General features: G+C 41.2%; 1 protein-coding gene across 1 annotated transcript in view; it reads left to right on the plus strand.

Moving 5' to 3' along the window:
• The first annotated feature begins 339 nt into the window (after positions 1–339).
• Nlrp5 (NLR family pyrin domain containing 5) overlaps positions 340–16,369 on the plus strand; it is a 38,988-nt gene continuing 22,958 nt past the window's right edge. Inside the window, exons 1-4 of the mRNA XM_020187397.2 lie at positions 340–386; positions 3,656–4,017; positions 13,294–13,362; positions 15,721–15,771. Of these exons, the coding sequence (XP_020042986.2) occupies positions 340–386; positions 3,656–4,017; positions 13,294–13,362; positions 15,721–15,771 (529 nt within the window). The remainder of the gene's footprint in view (positions 387–3,655; positions 4,018–13,293; positions 13,363–15,720; positions 15,772–16,369) is intronic.

Below are 16,369 nucleotides of genomic sequence, written 5' to 3' on the forward strand. Positions count from 1 at the left end.
TCCATCACCTCAAACATGTATCATTTCCTTATGCTCAGAGCATTTAGGATCCTTCCTTTTAGCTAACTGGAAATATACAATTCATTACTGCTGGGCCAGGCATTCTGGTTCACACCTGTAATCCCAGCACTCAGGTGGCGGAGGCAGAGGCAGGAGGATTGCATGGTCAAGGCCAGCTGGAGCTACATACCAAGACTCTGTCTGAAAGAAATACTACATTATTGCTAACAATCCCCTCAGTGTGCCATGTAGCACTATAACTTATTCCTCCAGATGACAGTATTTTTGAACAGAGCCCCAACAGCTTCTCCTCTCCTACCTTTCCCCGGGCCTGTGACCATGATTCTGTTCTCTGCTTCTGAGATCCACCTATGCAACTCCCACCTGTGAGTGGGGTCTTAGCTCCAGGTTGGGAGAAAGTGATTGTTGCCTACTCTTACCAATGCTTTCAGCATATAGAAAGTAAACAGGTTAGCACAAAGCAGGGAGGGTTTCTCCAGAGGGTACGTAGATTAATAAAAACCCTGCCTCTTCAAGCCAGGTGTGTGGTTTTGTGGTGTTTGGATGCTTAGCATATGTGAGGCATTGGTTCAACTGCCAACACTGAGGAAAAAACAGTCTTGCCACTTGTTTTTTTTTTTTGTTTTTTTTTTTTTTTTACTTTTTGAGACACTCTCTTTTAATGGAATAGGAATTCCAAAAACTTGGTTGGTTAGATTGACTTTATCCTGCATCCCGAATTTCAGACACCCTAGAGCTATAAGAATAGTTCAGTTTCACCCATACACCTGCAAATTTAAATGAATCCTAAATCTAGTTTTAATTGACAATTGTATTTGTGAGGTACAGGTGACACTTTTATATGTAAATTATAGAAAGAATAACCCAAACTAATATGTCTATCACCTCACTTTGTGGTGAAAACAAAACAAAACAAAACCTCTGGGGTGCTGGGGGCATGGTTTGTGTGGTAGAGCACCTGCTTAGCAAGTACATAGGCTTTGAGTTCAAATCCAGTCCTATAGGGTACACTCTACCATTTGAACCATTCCTCCAGCCCTTTTTTGGTCTTCTTGATACAGGTCTCACTAGGTAGCCCAAGATGGTCTGGAACTCACGGTTCTTCTGCTTCAGCCTTCCCAGTACTGCACCATTTTCATTACATGTGAATCTGGTATTTATGTACAAATGTGACAGATCAGGTATGGCCACCTTACGGAGCAATAGCTTTAAGACTTGCCCCTCCCAACTGAAACCTGTAGTCTCTGACCAACAGCTCCCTCCACGCCTAACCCTGGTGACCACCATTCCTGTCTCTACTTCTGTGGGTTGGACTTTCTTAGGCTCCATGTGGGAGTGACATAGCACTCAGTCTAAACCAGCCACAGGAGCACCTCCCGCTGAGCACTGTGTCCATGTCACTCTGCTTGGAAGTCTGTTCTTGCTTTGTGGCTGGAGCGGGTGTCACTTGGATCTGCACGCTCCTCCTGCTGACTACTGTATGACTTCACTGGGCCCTCAGGGGTGGCCCTTGGAGAGGTGGGTGCTCTGGGTCCCATCTTCCAAGGGAGAGAGCCCAGCCTTGGAAACAAACTTAGTTATTTCCTGAAAGTTGCAGAAGTGTGACTTGAGTGCTCTGACCTGAGAGCCCAGAATTGTCACCATGGAGATGACAATGAATTTCCTATGTGGAGTCTGACCCTGAGCCTTGGTGTCACAAGGACTGAGGTCTCATGGACTTCACTAGCAGAAATCTGTTGTGGTATTATCAGCAATCCATTGTAACAGATCACTAGTGGGGTAGAAAGAGAAAAAATGAGAGAATGCAGGGAGTGGGGGTGGCCCAAACTATGACTATTGACTAGGGAAAGCCACCCTTTTTAGAAAGCTCTAAAAAGAGGGTTTTCTGTGATTATTCCCTTTTCCCAAATCCCAGGGTACAACCTGTGCCCACACACACCTCTTCTCTTGGATCAGGGTAAACTAAAATAGAACAGTGTTGAAAATGCTCGCATTTATGAAGTGGATTTTTTTTCCACAGTGGAATCTGTTGGCACTTGTCACCACCCCAACCCTTTTTTCAATATTTTCTTCTACACATCTTTATAATCTTCTCTCTTCATCCCTGTCTTAGTCTGTTTTTTCCTGTTATAAATTACCTAATCTCAGGCATTCAGTTATAAAGAACAGATTTGTTTGGTTCACTTTTGAGTGTATTTCTGGAGGCTGGGAAGTCTAAGAGCTAGCCTCTGGTGAGCTGCATTGTTCTATAATAAAAAGCCAAGAGGATGGCAGGGCCAAACTTGCTTTCATGAGAAGTATACTCTTATGGTAGCTAAACCACTCCTCTGAGAACCACGTTAATCCATTCCTGAGGGCTGAGCCCTCATGACCTAACCACCTCCCAACACAGCTTCATTAGGGCCAAGTGTTCAACATATGAACTTTAGGGGACACGGGCCAATCATTGGCATCCTTCAGCTCCCACAACCGAAGTAATTTTAGCAAACCCCTCCTGAAGTGTCCTTGTGTGCACAGGATAGACAGACAACTCACTGCTAAATGAGCTCATCTCTGTAGGAGGGAGAAGAAACCAGATGCCCCAGTCTGTCTGTGCAAGAGCAAAAGCCAGCGTTGACAGATTAGAGACTGACTGTACCTTGGTGGGATGTCTAGGAACCAGGAAGGAGGTAGGACCTAGATAAAATCTTACTGTGTATCCACAAGTCCATCTACTGCATGTGCAGAGACAAGACGTCAAGCTAGGGTGACTGTCCGTCTGCTTGAGTTTTCAAATTGTTTTATCATATTGCTTGCCTTTGAATGTATTTTTTTTATTTTCTTTTTGGTGGTACTATTTGAACTAAGGACCACATACTTGTTAGGTAGGTAATCTAGCATACCCCAAACATTTTTGCTTTTTAATTATTTTTTGGATTAGGTGTCATGTTTTTGCCTGGACAGCCTTGGACTGCAATCCTCCCACCTGCTGCTTCCCATAGCTGGGACTACAGGTTTGTACTACAATATCCAGCTTATTGAGATGGAGTCTTGCAGACTATTTGCCCAGGCTGGCTTCAAACCCAATCCTCCTGATCTCTGCCTCCTGAGTAGCTAGGATTACAGGCATGAACCACTGATGCCTAGTTCTGGCTCTTTTTTGATATGGAGTCTTATTAACTTTGTAAGGACTTTACAAAGGGCTGGACTTTAGCCATAAGCTTTTGGAGAATCTGTGACTACAGGTATGAGCCACCATGCCCAGCCAATTTCAGCTTATTTTCATGCCAAAACTATTTGCCGTGTTTATGTAACTTGATATTAACAGGCACAGATCACCAGAAAAAAGCCATGTTACAGGTTAATAGTTGCCAGGAACCTATTGTCAGGTGCATTCAGAGATGAGTGTATTGAATCTTATTCTAAACAGATGCTGTTTGAGAACTAAGAGTACACACAACAAAATATCCCAGAACTTATATTCTAATGATGGGATAAACAGATACAGTGGCAGCTAGTGCTCTGTCTATGAGGAATTAGTGCCTGTGAGTCAGTCTGTCTCAGAATGGTTCACTGTATCACTCACCCAGGGATCAAGTGTGAACGTGACAATTTGTGGGATTACCTGTTAAGTCTTGCCACTCTTTCTTCACAGAAAGGATATTCACGCCATATTACCAAAGAATAGTGTCTTTGCCCAAAACCTGACCTCTCAGCCTCACTCCATGATGAAAGAAGACCACTTACCCTTCTTCTCCAGCTACAGGCTGCAGTGGTGCCTCAAGGATCTGGACAAGGAAGAATTCCAACGGTTTAAGGAAATACTAAAAGAAAAATACTCTGACATGACCATTTGTCCTCTTCCGTGGGTCACAGTGGATAATGCCAGTGTGGAGCGGCTGGCCTCCCTCTTGCATGAGTATTACATGGGACCCCTTGCCTGGGCAGTGACCATTAACATCTTGGAAGACATGAACCTGTTACCCCTCTCTGACAAAGCAAGACATGAGATGAAAAGTAAGACTTATGGCAAGTCTGGGGGTGGGCAGAGAAGAGGGAATCCTGAGTTCTCATGAGGATGGGGCATCTATCATTGTAGGGTAAGTCTGAACTATAAGAAATGCCTCACTGTGCAGTCCAGCCTGTGAGGCAGGGTGGTCACCTCCACCACCTGACAGAATTCGGCTGAGATTTGTAGACAGGGTTTCATTATAATGCTAAGCTTGAGCTCTGGCATTATCACTTGTTACTGTGTGAGTTTGTGCAAGTCTCCTCCTATTCAGACCCTTGGATTCCACACCTTGGAATCGAAGCTCCTGGTGTCACATTGAATGTGACATTATAAAGGTTCCACGTAGTGTATAGAAAGCAGCTCGCACTCCTATTGAGAAGACTGCTGAGGATTGTCCACTGGGGTCTCCCATTCAACCCAGGCTGAGGAACTCGGGTTCAAGGCCCAGATCTGAGCAGCCTTTCTGAGATGGTCATATCACGTAGCAGCAGTGGACTTCAGTCATACTGCAATTATGTTAGAGTATTTAGGAGAAAGGTCATTGTAAAAAGATAACAGTCCTCCTTTATCAAAGGAAATGCTCTTCAACTGGTGACTAAAAAGTAAATCTTAGAGGAAATCGTTCTGTGTAGCCAAGACTACAGGAATTACTCACAGCCCTCCTTTGACTTGCTGCCCTTCTGAGCTCTGCAGAAGCACCAGTGAAAGGCATGCTGGGATTGTTTGCAGGAAGTGAGGGAAGATAAACGAAAGTGATGGCTAATATTCACTGAGTCGAGGCGGCAGTCAAGCTCTGCACTGAAACGTGCCCCATGCACCTTTCTCAAACCACTGAGAATATTTGCTCCCCAAGGCCCTAAAATAGAGCCTTGTGACCAAGCCCATGAGCTGATAAGTGGCAAAGTTGAGGTTCACTATTTATTTAATTTTTTTTTCTTTTTTTTTTATTTATTTTTTTCTTTTATTATTCATATGTGCATACAAGGCTTGGGTCATTTCTCCCCCCTGCCCCCACCCCCTCCCTTACCACCCACTCCGCCCCCTCCCTCTCCCTCCCCACCCCCTCAATGCCCAGCAGAAACTATTTTGCCCTTATTTCTAATTTTGTTGTAGAGAGAGTATAAGCAATAATAGGAAGGAACAAGGGTTTTTGCTGGTTGAGATAAGGATAGCTATACAGGGAGTGGACTCTCATTAATTTCCTGTGCGTGTGTGTTACCTTCTAGGTTCATTCTTTTTGATCTAACCTTTTCTCTAGTTCCTGGTCCCCTTTTCCTATTGGCCTCAGTTGCTTTTAAGGTATCTGCTTTAGTTTCTCTGCGTTAAGGGCAACAAATGCTAGCTAGTTTTTTAGGTGTCTTACCTATCCTCACCCCTTCCTTGTGTGTTCTCGCTTTTATCATGTGCTCAAAGTCCAACACCATTGTTGTGATTGCCCTTGATCTAATGTCCACATATGAGGGAGAACATACGATTTTTGGTCTTTTGGGCCAGGCTAACCTCACTCAGAATGATGTTCTCCAATTCCATCCATTTACCAGCAAATGATAACATTTTGTTGTTCTTCATGGCTGCATAAAATTCCATTGTGTATAGATACCACATTTTCTTAATCCATTCCTTAGTGGTGGGTCATCTTGGCTGTTTCCATAACTTGGCTATTGTGAATAGTGCTGCAATAAACATGGGTGTGCAGGTGCCTCTGGAGTAACCTGTGTCACAGTATTTTGGGTATATCCCCAAGAGTGGTATTGCTGGATCAAATGGTAGATCAATGTCTAGCTTTTTAAGTAGCCTCCAAATTTTTTTCCAGAGTGGTTGTACTAGTTTACATTCCCACCAACAGTGTAAGAGGGTTCCTTTTTCCCCGCATCCTCGCCAACACCTGTTGTTGGTGGTGTTGCTAATGATGGCTATTCTAACAGGGGTGAGGTGGAATCTTAGTGTGGTTTTAATTTGCATTTCCTTTATGGATAGAAATGGTGAGCATTTTTTCATGTGTTTTTTGGCCATTTGAATTTCTTCTTTTGAGAAAGTTCTGTTTAGTTCCCTTGCCCATTTCTTTATTGGTTCATTAGTTTTGGGAGAATTTAGTTTTTTAATTTCCCTATATATTCTGGTTATCAGTCCTTTGTCTGATGTATAGTTGGCAAATATTTTCTCCCACTCTGTGGGTGTTCTCTTCAGTTTAGAGTCCATTTCTTTTGATGAACAGAAGCTTTTTAGTTTTATGCGTTCCCATTTATCTATGCTATCTCTTAGTTGCTGTGCTGCTGGGGTTTCGTGGAGAAAGTTCTTACCTATACCTACTAATTTCAGAGTATTTCCTAGTCTTTCCTGTATCAACTTTAGAGTTTGTGGTCTGATATTAAGATCCTTGATCCATTTTGAGTTAATCTTGGTATAGGGTGATATACATGGATCTAGTTTCAGTGTTTTGCAGACTGCTAACTAGTTTTCCCAGCAGTTTTTGTTGAAGAGGCTGCTATTTCTCCATCGTATATTTTTGGCTCCTTTGTCAAAGACAAGTTGGTTATAGTTTTGTGGCTTCATATCTGGGTCCTCTATTCTGTTCCACTGGTCTTCATGTCTGTTTTTGTGCCAGTACCATGCTGTTTTTATTGCTACTGCTTTGTAATATAGTTTGAAGTCAGGTATTGTGATACCTCCTGCATTGTTCTTTTGACTGAGGATTGCCTTGGCTATTCGTGGCTTCCTGTGTTTCCATATAAATTTCACGGTAGATTTTTCAATCTCTTTAATGAATGTCATTGGAATTTTGATGGGAATTGCATTAAACATGTAGATTACTTTTGGGAGTATTGACATTTTTACTATGTTGATTCTACCAATCCATGAGCATGGGAGATTGCTCCACTTTCTATAGTCTTCCTCAATCTCTTTCTTCAGAAGATCAAAAAGAATTAACCTAGAAGGTAACACACACGCACAGGAAATCAATGTGAGTCAATGCCCTGTATAGCTATCCTTATCTCAACCAGCAAAAACCCTTGTTCCTTCCTATTATAGCTTATACTCTCTCTATAACAAAATTAGAAACAAGGGCAAAATAGTTTCTGCTGGGCATTGAGGAGGTGGGGGAAGAAGAAGGGGGTGGAGTCGGTGGTAAGGGAGGGGGTGGGGGCAGGGGGAGAAATGACCCAAGCCTTGTATGCACATATGAATAATAAAAGAAAAAAAAGAAGTGTGTAGTTTTCCTTGTAGAGGGCTTTCACATCTTTTGTTAGGTTTACACCTAGGTATTTGATTTTTTTTGAGGCTATTGTAAATGGAATTATTTTCATGTATTCTTTTTCAGTTTGCTCATTAATAGTGTATGGAAATGCTAATGATTTTTCTATGTTGATTTTATATCCTGCTACCTTGCTATAGCTATTGATTATGTCTAGAAGCTTCTGAGTAAAGTTTTTTGGGTCTTTAAGGTACAGGATCATGTCATCTGCAAATAGGGATATTTTCACAGTTTCTTTACCTATTTGTATTCCTTTTATTCCTTCTTCTTGCCTAATTGCTCTGGCTAGGAATTCCAGTACTATGTTGAATAGGAGTGGAGATAGTGGACTTCCTTGTCTGGTTCCTGATTTTAGAGGGAATGGTTTCAGTTTTTCTCCATTAAGTATAATGCTGGCTGTAGGTTTGTCATATATAGCTTTTATAATGTTGAGGTACTTTCCTTCTATTCCTAGTTTTCTTAGAGCTTTTATCATGAAATGGTGTTGGATCTTATCAAAGGCTTTTTCTGCATCTATTGAGATGATCAAGTGGTTTTTGTCTTTGCTTCTGTTAATGTGGTTTGTTACGTTTATTGATTTTCATATGTTGAACCACTCCTGCATTCCTGGGGTGAAGCCTACTTGGTTGTGATGAATGATCTTTTTGATGTGTTGTTGAATTTGGTTTGCCATTATTTTGTTGAGGATTTTTGCGTCAGTGTTCATGAAGGAGATTGGCCTATAGTTCTCCTTTTTGGAGGTGTCTTTGCCTGGTTTTGGGATAAGTGTAATATTGGCTTCATAAAATGTGTTTGGCAGTTTTCCTTCCCTTTCTATTTCGTGGAACAGTTTAAGGAGGGTTGGTATCAGTTCTTCTTTAAAGGTCTGATAGAATTCAGCAGAGAATCCATCAGGTCTGGACTTTTCTTTTTGGGGAGACTCTTGATTGCTGCTTCAATTTCATTTTGTGTTATAGGTCTATTCAGGTGATTAATTTCCTCTTGGTTCAGTTTTGGATGGTCATATGTATCTAGAAATCTGTCCATTTCTTTAAGATTTTCAAATTTATTTGAATATAGGTTCTCAAAGTAGTCTCTGATGATTTCCTGGACTTCCATGGTGTTTGTTGTTATTTCCCCTTTTGCATTCCTGATTCTACTAATTTGGGTTTTTTCTCTCCTCATTTTAGTCAGGTTTGCCAGGGGCCTATCGATCTTGTTTATTTTTTCAAAGAACCAACTTTTTGTGTCATTAATTCTTTGTATGGTGTTTTTGGTTTCTATTTCGTTGATTTCAGCTCTTATTTTTATTATTTCTCTCCTTCTATTTGTTTTGGGATTTTCTTGTTCTTGTTTTTCTAGGAGTTTGAGATGTATCATTAGGTCATTGATTTGGGATCTTTCAGTCTTTTTAATATATGCACTCATGGGTATAAACTTTCCTCTCAGGACTGCCTTAGCTGTGTCCCATAGGTTCCGGTAGGTTGTGTTTTCATTTTCATTGACTTCCAGGAACTTTTTAATTTCCTCTTTTATTGCATCGATGATCCATTCTTCATTAAGTAATGAGTTATTTAGTTTCCAGCTGTTTGCATATTTTTTGTCTTTACTTTTGTTGTTGACTTCTACTTTTACTGCATTGTGATCAGATAGTATGCACGGTATAATTTCTATTTTCTTATATTTGCTGAGACTTGCTTTGTGCCCTAGGATATGATCTATTTAGGAGAAGGTTCCATGGGCTGCTGAGAAGAATGTATACTGTGTAGAAGTTAGATGAAATGTTCTGTAGACATCAACTAGGTCCATTGATCTATTGCATATTTTAGATCTTGGATTTCTTTATTTGGATGACCTATCTATTGATGATAATGGGGTGTTAAAGTCTCCCACAACCACTGTGTTGGTGTTTATATATGCTTTTAGGTCTTTCAGGGTATGTTTGATGAAATTGGGTGCGTTGACATTGGGTGCATACAGGTTGATCATTATTATTTCCTTTTGGTCTATTTCCCCTTTTATTAGTATGGAATGTCCTTCTTTATCTCATTTGATCAATGTAGGTTTGAAGTCTACTTTGTCAGAGATAAGTATTGCTACTCCTGCCTGTTTTGGGGGGGCCATTGGCTTGGTAAATCTTCTTCCAGCCTTTCATCCTAAGCCTATGCTTATTTCTGTTGGTGAGTTGGGTCTCTTGTAACCAAGAAATTGTTGGATCTTCCTTTTTAATCCATTTTGTGAAGTGGTGCCTTTTGATGGGTGAATTAAGTCTGTTAACATTAAGCGTTAGTTTAGTACTGATAGGTATGTGGTGAATCCTGTCATTTAGTTGTCTTAGTTGTTTGAAGGTTTGATTGTGTGTACCTAAGTTGAGGTTATTCTCTACTTTCTTGCTTTTTCTTTTCCTGTGGTTTGGTGCTGCCTGTCTTTTCATGGTTAAGTTGGGTTTCACTTTCTGTGTGCAGAATCCCTTGCAGAATCTTTTATAGTGGTGGCTTTGTGGTCACATATTGTTTTAGTTTCTGCTTATCATGGAAGACTTTTATTGCTCCATCTATTTTTAATGATAGTTTTGCTATGTAGAGGATCCTGGGATTGAAGTTATTTTCATTCAGTGCCCGGAAGATCTCACCCCATGCTCTTCTTGCTTTTAATGTTTCTGTTGAGAAGTCTGCTGTGATTTTGATGGGTTTACCTTTGTATGTTACTTGTTTTTTCTCTCTTACAGCCTTCAATATTCTTTCCTTATTTTCTGAACTTGTTGTTTTAATGATGATATGTTGTGGGGTGGTTCTATTTTGATCTGGTCTGTTTGGTGTCCTGGAGACCTCTTGAATCTGTATGGGAATATCTTTTTCTAAATTTGGGAAAATTTCCATTATTATTTTGTTAAATATAATACTCATTCCCTTTGCTTGCACCTCTTCTCCTTCTTCGATGCCCATGATTCTCAAGTTTGATCTTTTGATGGAGTCAGTGAGTTCTTGCATTTTCTTTTCACAGGTCTTGAGTTGTTTAATTAATAGTTCTTCGGTTTTTCCTTTAATTACCATTTCATCTACAAGTTCTGAGATTCTGTCTTCTGTTTGTTCTATTCTTCTGGATTGGCCTTTCATTTTGTTTTGCAGTTCTGTTTCGTTCTTTTTTCTGAGGTTTTCCACATCCTGGCTGTTTTCCTCTTTAATGTTGTCTGTTTTTGTCCTGAGTTCATTTATCTGTTTATTCATCATGTTCTCTCTTTCACTTTGGTGTTTATACAGTGTTTCTATGGTTTCCTTTATTTCTTGTTTTGTTTTTTCAAATTCTCTATTTTTGTTGTCTTGGAATTTCTTGAGTGTCTCCTGTACATTTTGGTTGACCCTATCCAGTATCATCTCTATAAAATTCTCATTGAGTACTTGTAGTATGTCTTCTTTTAAATTATTCTTGTGGGCTTCATTGGGTCCTTTGGCATAGTTTATCTTCATTTTGTTGGAGTCTGGATCTGAGTATCTGTTTTCTTCATTCCCCTCTGGTTCCTGTACTAATTTTTTTCTGTGGGGAAACTGGTTTCCCTGTTTTTTTCTGTCTTCCTATCACTGTCTTTGGTGTTGTTACTGTCCCTGTACTGTGTGCAATTAAGTATTTTCTACCTTGTAATAATAACAATGGTAATATTTAGAATGGAAGGGTAAGCTGAGATGGAAAGCAAGAAGTTAGAGAAATGGGAAAAACAAATAGACTGGAGGGAGAAAACAGAACAAGGTGTCAGACAAGAAGTTTTCAAAGGTATAAACAGGGAGCTTTAGTGTACTAATCGGCAGTAAGCTGAACAGATATTAGAGAGACAGAGGATTGAAAATCAAAAATAAAAAAATAAAGGTAAGAATAAAAATAAAAAATAAGTAAATGAAAGAAAAATCTATTTATAAAATGTATTAAAATAAAATGAAAAAATATAAAATTTTAAAAAAACAAAAAACCTCCAAGTTCAAATGCAGTGAAGTCTCAGTCTCCAATCCTGGAGATGGTGCCTCAGATGTTGTTCTATAACTGTCTCATCAAAGGGGATGCATAAAGAAGAACAAAACTACACACACATGCACAATAAAACCCCACCAAGTGTCCCAAGTTCAAATGCAATACAGTTTCAGTAAGTTTTTCAGCTTGCAGGTGTAATTTGGTTGTTCTCTCATCAAAGGTAGGGAGACAAAAAAAAAGAGTCTGGAGACAGTTCTGAGAATGGTATCTGCAACTGTGGCTTGCCTGCCTGCTGCTGTCAGCCTGCTGTTGCCGGAGGCGTTATTTATGCAGATCTCTGGGGTGAGCTTAGCACTCACCTGGCCCTGCAAGCTTTGTTTGCTCAGATTTCCCCTGTGTGGGAGCCTCTGCTACAAGCTTTCCCCTTTCCAAACACTGGGAAAGGTGACATTGCACCCGCGTTGTTAGGCCTGCATGTTTATTTACAGTTCATGTGGGAGGTGGGTCTTCCCCCCTCTCCTGTGCAGTTCTCCCACCTCCACTTTCACAAGCTTTCCTGCTCCTGCTTACTGTGTGGTGCTGCTGCTCCTGCCAGCTGCCATGTTTGTTTACAACTCACATGGGAAGTGGGTCTTCCCTCCTCTCCTGTGGAGTTTTCCTCCCTCCACCACTCTCACCAGCTTTCCCGCTCCTGGTTGCTGGGCATGCACCCTGCCCCCGCTCCTGCCAGAGACTCTCTGGCCCACCCGGCTTATTTATTTACAGTCCCAGGAAGGATTCCCTTCCCCCAATCTTTGGCGCTCGGTGTGCCCCCCACCCCTTCCCTGCATGTCTTTATTGTTCTTGTTGCTTATTACTCAGTTTCTCTCTTTTCCCCGGGTGGAGGTTGGTTGTCCAGGGGGCTATGCTGCTCTGGCCCAGGCTTGTCTGTGGGAGTACCGTGGTACCTCAAAGCTCACCTGGTCCGTGTCGTCCCAAGCCGTCTGGGCACTGGCTGCCTGGGGCCCTCCTTTTTCTCTGTTTAACATGAAGTGGAGATTCTCTGGACCGACTGGAGGTGTGGAGGGGTCAAAGTTATGCCTTTTCTCAGTGATTATGCCAGCAAAGTGTGTCTCCAGTGTCTCTCCAAAATTTCACTATAGGAGGCTCGCTTTCTGCTTCCTCCCTCTAGCTGCCATCTTGGAATCCTCCAAGGTTCACTATTCAACATTCACTTAGCAAATATTCATTCTTCATTGTCAGCTACCAAAGACATAACTGTCAGTGTGCTAGGAAAGAGAGCAATAGTGGATTTTTTTTAAATTAACATAAATCAGTTGTACAAAGGGGTTTCCTTGTGGCACAAGTTGTATATAAGGTACTTTGATCAAGTTCACCTCATCTGTTATTTCTTAGCCACTCTTCCTTTTTAACAGTTTCTGATAGGTTTCATTGTGCTGTTTTTACACATATAATGTACTTCTGTCATATTCACCCCTATAAGTGGATCTTAATCTTAAAAATAGATGGTGTAGAAAAGCCGTAAGAGAGGTTCCTACTCCAGACTAGAGGGTTATGATGTCTAAGACCACGTCTTAGAAGAAGAAAGGTTGAAGTTGAAACAACAATGAAGGTGAATTGGCTAAGTGAGTTTGGCAAACATTAGCAATGTCAGGAAGCCTTTCACAGAGAAAGGTTTGACTAAGCTGTGAGGAGGGGCAGGGGATCAAGGAATGGGCTAAAAGTCAGATCTCACAGCATGTTTAGTGGGTGGGGTAGCAATGATCAAATTGGAAGCTGGAGGAATGACTCAAGTGGTAAAGCACCTGCCTAGCAAGCACAAGACCCTGAGTTCAAATCCCAGTACCGCCAAAATGCTTAAGACCAGGGCACTCTTTGTGGCACAACTCTGGGGTGTCCTTGTGCACTCTGGGATGTCTCTGTGCTTCTGAATAGAAGGACCTGACTCCATGCCCACATCATATAGGTAAACTGAGCTCTAAGGTCTGTCTTCATTCCCCTCAGTGATTTTGGTAGGGGACAACCCTTATCCTTGGCTTGGGTGATTGCTATGACTTTACTGATGCCATTCTTTTTCTCTCTGTTGCAGGATGTTCAATACTAGAAGATTCTGAGCCCATAAAGACTGACCAAGGACCACGTGAAGAGGAGGAGCCAGGTTCGTGCAGGGGCAATGCAGAGGTGGATGTCCTTGAAGCATGTGGTTAACAGTTGTACAGCAAGGACTAGACCCCTGACTCTCTTTTCTCTTGGTAGTAGTTAAGGTTTTTTATATGACTTGTTATTTTTAGTATATTAACCATTGCTGTTACCTAAATCCAGAGATTATCACTCCCCTCAAAAAAGCTTCTCCCCATTAGCAGTCATTCCTGATACAACCCCCTAGACCCAGCCCAAGGAAATTGCTGATATCCTTTCTGTGTCTGAATTTTCTCATCCTGGACCTTTTACAACAGTGGCACCTACAGTCTGTAGCAGTTTGCAACTGATTTCCTTCTTAGCAGATTGTAAACATTTGTCCATGGCATAACATGGCAGTTATGTGTCCTTTCGGTTGAATAATTTCCTTTATGGATATACCAGTCCTTTTACATTTACCACCCTATGAACACTGGGTTGTTTCCATTTGGAGCTACTATGAATCTTAAGTTACATATGTTTGTGTGGCTGTATTTTTTCAATTTTTTAAAATTTTTTGTTCATTTATTCACATGCACATACATTGTTTGGGTCATTTCTCCACCCTGCCCCCCTCCCCCACCCTTCCTCCCCACCCATGTTTTCAATTTTGCAAGATATCTACCTAAGAGTGGAATTGTTGGGTCATGGCAATTGTGTTTAACTCCTGGAGGAACTACCAAAATAACTGTACATTTTCATTCTCACCAACAATTAAGGAGGGTTGCACTGACATCAGGTACTATGTATCGATGGCAGCCATCCTAGTGGGTATGCAGTAATACTTCTGATTTTGATTTGAATTTCCCTAATCATGTTGAGGTGTGTGTTCGTATTGGCTATTTCTATATTTTATTTAGAGAAATGTATGTTCAAATCATTTGCCCCTTTTTGGGCAGTGCTGGGGTTTGAACTCAAGAGCCTCACACTTGCTAGGCAGGTGCTCTACCACTTGAGCCACTCTGCCAGCCCTTACAGTGGTTATTTTTGAGATAGGGTCTTGCTTTATAACTTGGTTAGCCTGGACTGTGATCCTCCTGTTTGAGCTCACAGCTAGAATGACAGCCATGGTACTGCACCCAGTCATTGGTTGAGATGGGAGCTCACGAACATTTTTCCTGGGCCTGCCTCAAAGCAGGATCATTTTGATCTCAGCCTCCTGAGTAACTAGGATTACTCTGCACCCAGCCATCCTTTGCCCATTTAAATTTTTGTTGTTGAGTTGTAATACATTATGCATTCTTGACACTTGATCCTTCAGACTCATGATTGAAAGATATCTTCTCATATGCTCTGGATTCTCTTTTGATTTTCTTGATGGTGACCTTCATGGAACAAAATATTTTAATTTTTTTTTTGCAGTGCTGGGGTTTGAACTCAGTACCTTAACTGTGAGCCACTACACCAGCACTTTTTTTTGTGATGGGTTTTTTTGAGGTAGGGGCTCGTGAACTATTTGTCTGGGCTGATTTTGAACCTTGATCCTCCTGATCTCTGCCTTCTGAGTAGCTAGGATTACAGGTGTGAGCCACCGGCACCTGGCTGGTCTTAATTTTTGTGAATTCAAATTGTTTATTTGCTTACCTATGCTGTTAGTGTTATACCTTAAAATTACTGTCCAACCCAATTCATGAGGGCACACAACAGTATTTCTTTTTTATAGTCATAGCTCTTAAAAGCATTTAGTTGTTTGATACATTTTGAGTAAATTGTTGAATATTGTGTGAGGCAGGGAGCCCAATTCATTCTCTTGCCTCTGAATACTGACTTTGAGAAACTTTAGTGGAAGTCTATTCTTTCCCTTGCTGAATCACCTAATATCAGTCGAACAGAAATAGGGTTTATTTTTCTAATAGCAGTTGCATACAGACGTATGGGTTTATTTTTGGCCTCCCAATTCTATTCCATTGACCTATGTTTGTCCTTGTGCCAATACCACTTGATAGCTGTTTCTTTATAGTAAGTTTTGAAATCACGAGGTATGTCTGATTCACTGACTAGTCTACAAGATTTCTGTGCCATTCTGGGTCCCTTGGATTTCCATACAAATTTTAGTATTAACTTGTAGCAAAAGAAAAGTTCAGCTAGGCTGAACTTTTGGGTATGGATTGCATTAAAGCACATAGATCAACGTTGAGTAAATTTCCCTGTTAATAATATTTAGTCTTCCAGCCCATTAACACAGGATGGTCTTCTTACTAAGGGATTTTTTTTCAATATGTTTGTGGTTTTCAGTAAACAAGTCTTATGCTGCATCTTGGGGTTTGGGGGGGTTCTGGCACCTCTTATTCGAGTAGCAAGAGTAAGTACATTAGGGTTTTTACTCTCCCTTTTGCAGAAACTTCACAAGATGTGGAACAAGATGAAGCAGCAAAGATGTCTGAACAAGGTGAGGGAAATTCATTTTTTCATTTCTTGCCAGCCTAGAAGGAAGCTAGGTGAAAGAGCATTGTGTGTGGTTGCAGTGGGAGGGGGGTGTGTCCATCTTCGTGCCAGCAACTGTGTCCCTTCCCTGAGAACTCCAGAGATCACGGTGGACCAGGCGGTGTGGGTCAAGCCATCTCCAGTCAGATGGTGGGTTCCACAGAACCCTTGGTCCCGGTGAATGGAGGCACCGAACACTTGCCCACTTGACAGATCCTGAACAGAGCTGAACGTAGTAAAATGCTTGTTCAAAGTTACTTTGAGATTTTCTTAACTCCTGTCAAATTCTTTTATTTTTCAGTACTGGGGTTTTTGAACTTGGGACCCACACCTTGGGTCACCATCAGCTCTTTTTTGTGTTGGGTATTTTTGAGATAGAATCTCAGGAACTATTTGCCTGGGCTGGCTTCGAACCATGATCCTCCTGATCTCTGCCTCCTGAGTAGCTGGGATTATAGTCATGAGCCACTCATGCCTGGCAACAAATTCTTTTGTACATAATTATAAGCCAAAATTGGACAGGAATACAGCGCAAGAAGAATACATCTCCTACCTCTATTGTG

Source organism: Castor canadensis, chromosome 16, assembly GCF_047511655.1.
Source record: "Castor canadensis chromosome 16, mCasCan1.hap1v2, whole genome shotgun sequence".
Taxonomy (NCBI): domain Eukaryota; kingdom Metazoa; phylum Chordata; class Mammalia; order Rodentia; family Castoridae; genus Castor; species Castor canadensis.